General features: G+C 30.2%; 1 protein-coding gene across 1 annotated transcript in view; it reads left to right on the top strand.

Moving 5' to 3' along the window:
* The first annotated feature begins 847 nt into the window (after nucleotides 1–847).
* The window catches only part of LOC108693097 (juvenile hormone epoxide hydrolase 1-like), a 5,019-nt gene continuing 1,087 nt past the window's right edge, over nucleotides 848–4,779 (top strand). The window contains exons 1-4 of the mRNA XM_018201797.1: nucleotides 848–956; nucleotides 2,413–2,621; nucleotides 3,174–3,366; nucleotides 4,075–4,423. Of these exons, the coding sequence (XP_018057286.1) occupies nucleotides 2,439–2,621; nucleotides 3,174–3,366; nucleotides 4,075–4,423 (725 nt within the window). The 5' untranslated portion in view covers nucleotides 848–956; nucleotides 2,413–2,438. The remainder of the gene's footprint in view (nucleotides 957–2,412; nucleotides 2,622–3,173; nucleotides 3,367–4,074; nucleotides 4,424–4,779) is intronic.

The raw sequence follows: 4,779 nt of genomic DNA, 5'->3' as shown, positions 1-4,779 counted from the left end.
TTAAGAAGAGAGAGAGAGAGAGAGAGAGAGAGAGAGAGAGAGAGAGAGAGAGAGAGAGTATATAAAATCAAATAATCACTCAGGAAAGATTTTATTTAATCGAACTTATGATATTGTCTGTCAAAATAGTTACACAAAAAAAAGGACAAACTATAAAGGCATAAATAATAATAGAAGATCGAAAGATCAATATTTGGCAATTTTTAATAATTAATATCTTGTTAACTATTGCGAAAATTGCAAAATGGTAAAGGACTGCGACTTTTTGATTCAGTTTAGTCCACTTTATCCACACAAAAGCAATTGGCAAAAACTTTCGGGACACTCTGTATATGATAAAAACGAGAAAATTTTCTAATATAGCCGTCAGGAATAAAAAACAAATCTAAAGAATGCTTCAAAGAAATTGTAACATCAAGTTGATCGTGTCCAATATACTAAAATGAAATACCGTTATACAGTCCATTGAAGTCAACAAATTGCTTTAGGCCGGATTCACACCAAACTGCGAAAGCCAAATAGAAATTCGCAGTAGTAGTAGGACGTACATTTCGCTTGTCTGTTTCTATCTTTCCGCGAGTTCTGATTGGCTTCCGCTTTTCCATTTTTCCGTCAAGGTGTGAATCCGGCCTTACAGTTTTACTGACTTTGCATTTTGTACATACACACTATTCGCGCACACACACACACACACACACACACACACACACACACACACACACACACCACACACACACACACACACACGTACAAGTGTCAATTAACGGCACTATTCACCATTTGCGCATGCGCGTTGCACATCATGACAATCGAGTGTTTATCACGAGGATACCCACTGCTGAGAATTTTTGATCATTTCATCAGTGTCTTTCGAACGAAACAAACGAATCAATCAAGCGAAAGATAAGTGAAAGAATAAATTTGACAAGGGGAATTTTACAGGACATCAAAAACAGGTATGTTGATTCTATAATGAGTTGAATAATCCTAATCGGTAGTCCTAAGTCTTATTGATGAAGTTGACCAATAGCCAACTTGTACGACTAAGGCTGATTGGTCAATTTCACCGATTAAAACTAAAACTTCCGATTATAGAATCAGCATAAATCATCCTCGATATAGATTGCCTTGGCTTTGAATTTGATTCGGACATTTTTCAAATATATAGTCGTATATAGTCGTAACAAATTTTTCAAGCTTGTTAATTGGCTATGGAATAGAGAGATCCGAGGACCCTCTCTGTTCTGTACACATTAGTTGTCGTATCACAAAAATACACAAATGAAATAGTTAAAAAGAGGAATACATCAAGTCAAGAAAAAGTTAAAAAGTTTTGATATCATGAAAGTAAAAATGATTTTTTATTATAAGATTTAACTACTTAACGTTAAAGCCTATTCTACAATGTATTCTTTGTTTCCTGTTTCTTGCTTTTTACCTTTTGCTTTTTTTTTCGTTATCTTTTGCAACCGTTTTATTGACAATTATATTTCTTGCTACGTATTTCTTGTTTATTTCGAAGTTCATTAACTTTTATCTCGGGCAACATAAAACTAGATAAGAAATAAAAAGACAAGATGTAAAAAATAATAAAAAGCAAGAAACAGGAAACGGAGCACATTGTAGAATACGGCTTAATCGAAATAAAATCATTTTGAGTTTTTATTGATTCTTAATTTCGTGTAATTTTTTGGATGGATATGAGTATAATTCTACGAATTGAATAGTTAATATTTATTTATTCTTGTTGTCAATTTGTTTTATTTCAGTAAATAATAAAACATTAATGTACGGTATAAATTATAAACAATGGAAAAAAATGACGTTTGAATTGCAGTCAATTGAAGATTATTAAAATTCACGAATTGAAACTCGGAATATCGAGCTTAGAATTGGACTAATCAAATAATTTTAATTTTAATCCATCTCGTTCTAATTGATTGAATTTTAATTTTTAATTCGCAATCCTTTAATGCATGCTTGACATGGACTTTAATATAGATAATTCATAAGCTGCTTACTCATGCGTATGATGTTTTTTATTCTTCATCTTTTATTATCTTTCTTTAATATTCAGTGAATAACAAGAATAAAATTATGCATATCATTACATCATGCAGATCATACATGAAACGGAACGTTCTCTGTCATATATTCTGAATCTGAATCCAAAAACACTTGCAAGACATCCAATAGACATTTTACAAGATATCTTGACTATTCACACCTCGAATACCTTTTAAACTGTTAATGTATAATTTCGAGATTTAGCGCCCACTTTATCATGAACATCACTGCGCTGTTTGTGCAACTGCGACCGCGATGCGATAATGTAATCAGTTAATGCTGTAATCAGTTATACTCGTCAGATAGCAGATGCGTATTATATAAACGATTTATTTTTATTTGCAGAGTTAAATATAAGGTGTGCCGGTTAAATGGATTGTTTACTGTTTGGCGTAATTATCCTCAGTTGTTTGGTGATGCTAATCGTCCTAACGAGAAGATACTTCTCGTCTCGTAGGAAGTTATTGAAATTGCCAGAGACTTGGTGGACGCCCGGTACTGAGAACTCTGTCAACAATGACATCAGACCATATAAAGTTACTTTTTCCGAAGAGGTATTCATTAGGGTTGACAAAGTTATTTTATAAATCAAAGTAACTTCGTTACTGTTATCACTATTATATTTTTTATTGTCGAATCGATATGATTAAAAAAACATTTCTATATATTGCTTGTTTTAAATTAGCGTTGAGACACTATCATGTAAAGAGCAATGAAATAGTTTAAAATTAAACAGTTAATTATTACAGACAATGGCACGTAACAATAGTATATTAGTATACTAAAGAAGAACAATAAATCATAATTGTAATATCAAAATGACTCTAACATGATAATTAAAAATCATTTTTTAATTATCATTTTAATGTCATTTTGATGTTATCGTGATTTACTGTTCTTCTTGGATAAAAACTAATTCTAAATAATCACTGAGCACTTACTTGATATTAATTTGAATGACTGAGTACTCACTTAATCAAGACTTAGTCGAAATGACGATTTTGACTTGATTTATTATGAATCGGTATGATTGAAAAAATCTTATAACGAGTCAATTAGAATAGTAAATGAAATATTCGTTGTACAATAGAAAATATTGTTTGCAGATGGTAAAAGATTTGAAGTACCGATTGAAGCATACCAGACCTTTGATACCGCCATTGAAAGATGTTGCCTGGAATTATGGCACTAATACCGACGCCTTGCGCAAACTTTTAGACTATTGGGAGAATGAATATAATTTCGACGAACGCGAGAAGTACATAAATCAGTATTCGCATTTTAAAACGAATATTCAAGGTACGAGAATATGATCAACAACAGAAAAGTATATACAGCGAGTATTCTTTCGTATATTGAAATTTTTGTAATCTGACATCAGAGAATCAATCATGTAATTTTTTTCCCAGAGTGGAAATGTAAAATTGAAAATTTTTTGTATGTATGTGTATATTATATGTACATACATACATAAAAATTGTCAGTTTTTGCTTTAAAGAAAAATTATATGATTGATATTCAGGTAGTAAATATTTTAAGCTTTGCAGACTATTATGAAGATGTTTATGTAATAGTAAGAATTTTAGAATCCTTAATATTATATAAGGATTTTATTTATAATACGATTTATATAATTCTATTTATATTAATATAAATTCTATAATTAAAATTTAATATTAAATATAATAATATAAATTCTATAATTTTACTTATAAAATTTTTTAAGTTATAATTATATATTCTGTTGTAATTTTATGTGTTTTATTTTATTTCAATATTATATGTTTTATACAAAATTTTATATATCGATTTAAGTAAAATAAAATCAAAACGAAATCTGGTACTTGAATGAATAAATATTCGAATTACTTTCTGAGAATTCAATTTTATTTATAGAAATCTATAAGATGATTTCAGTATCAAAATTGATTACATATACTTTTATGTTATTTTTCAATGTTATATTGAGTTATAGATTAATATGCATATATTTTGTATTTAACACAGGATTAGACATTCACTTTATCCATGCGAAACCAAATAATACAGAAGGAAAACGTGTTTTGCCATTGCTAATTGTGCACGGATGGCCCGGCTCCATAATGGAATTTTATAAAATCATTCCATTACTGACCTCACCGAAGCCCGAGCACGATTTTGTATTTGAAGTGATAGCGCCTTCGCTACCTGGATTTGGTTTCTCCAGCGCAGCTACAATACCTGAACTTTCGACCATTCAAATGAGTGTGGTTCTTAAGAATCTCATGTTGAGACTCGGACATGATAAGTATTATGTTCAAGGTGGCGATTGGGGTTCCTCCGTCATCCACACTATGTCATGTTTATATCCGCAACAGTAAGTTTATTGCCTAAAATTATCAATTAAATCTGATATGATGTCTAACTTTAAAGATGTACTTAATGATGATTTGCACATTACAATTAGGTTTAATAATGTAGTTATCAAACTACAGTTGTACTGACGTAAAATGTTGTATAAATGCTAGTAATGTTGTATAAATGCTAATTTTTGTAACGTAGACCTTCATGGACATTCTAAAAATATTCAAAGGATGTTTTAAGAACGTTTAGAGGATGTCTTATCATCTGAAATTTCTAGAAATTCTAGGATGTCCATTATGATAAAGTGTACTGTGTATGTTAAATCTGGTTTTATAACGACTGGCATTATAAAATAAATCGAATTGAACT

The sequence above is a fragment of the Atta colombica genome, unplaced genomic scaffold, assembly GCF_001594045.1.
Source record: "Atta colombica isolate Treedump-2 unplaced genomic scaffold, Acol1.0 scaffold88, whole genome shotgun sequence".
NCBI lineage: Eukaryota > Metazoa > Arthropoda > Insecta > Hymenoptera > Formicidae > Atta > Atta colombica.
The sequence above is the reverse complement of the archived record's forward strand: the minus strand, read 5'-3'. Positions and strand labels throughout refer to the sequence as shown.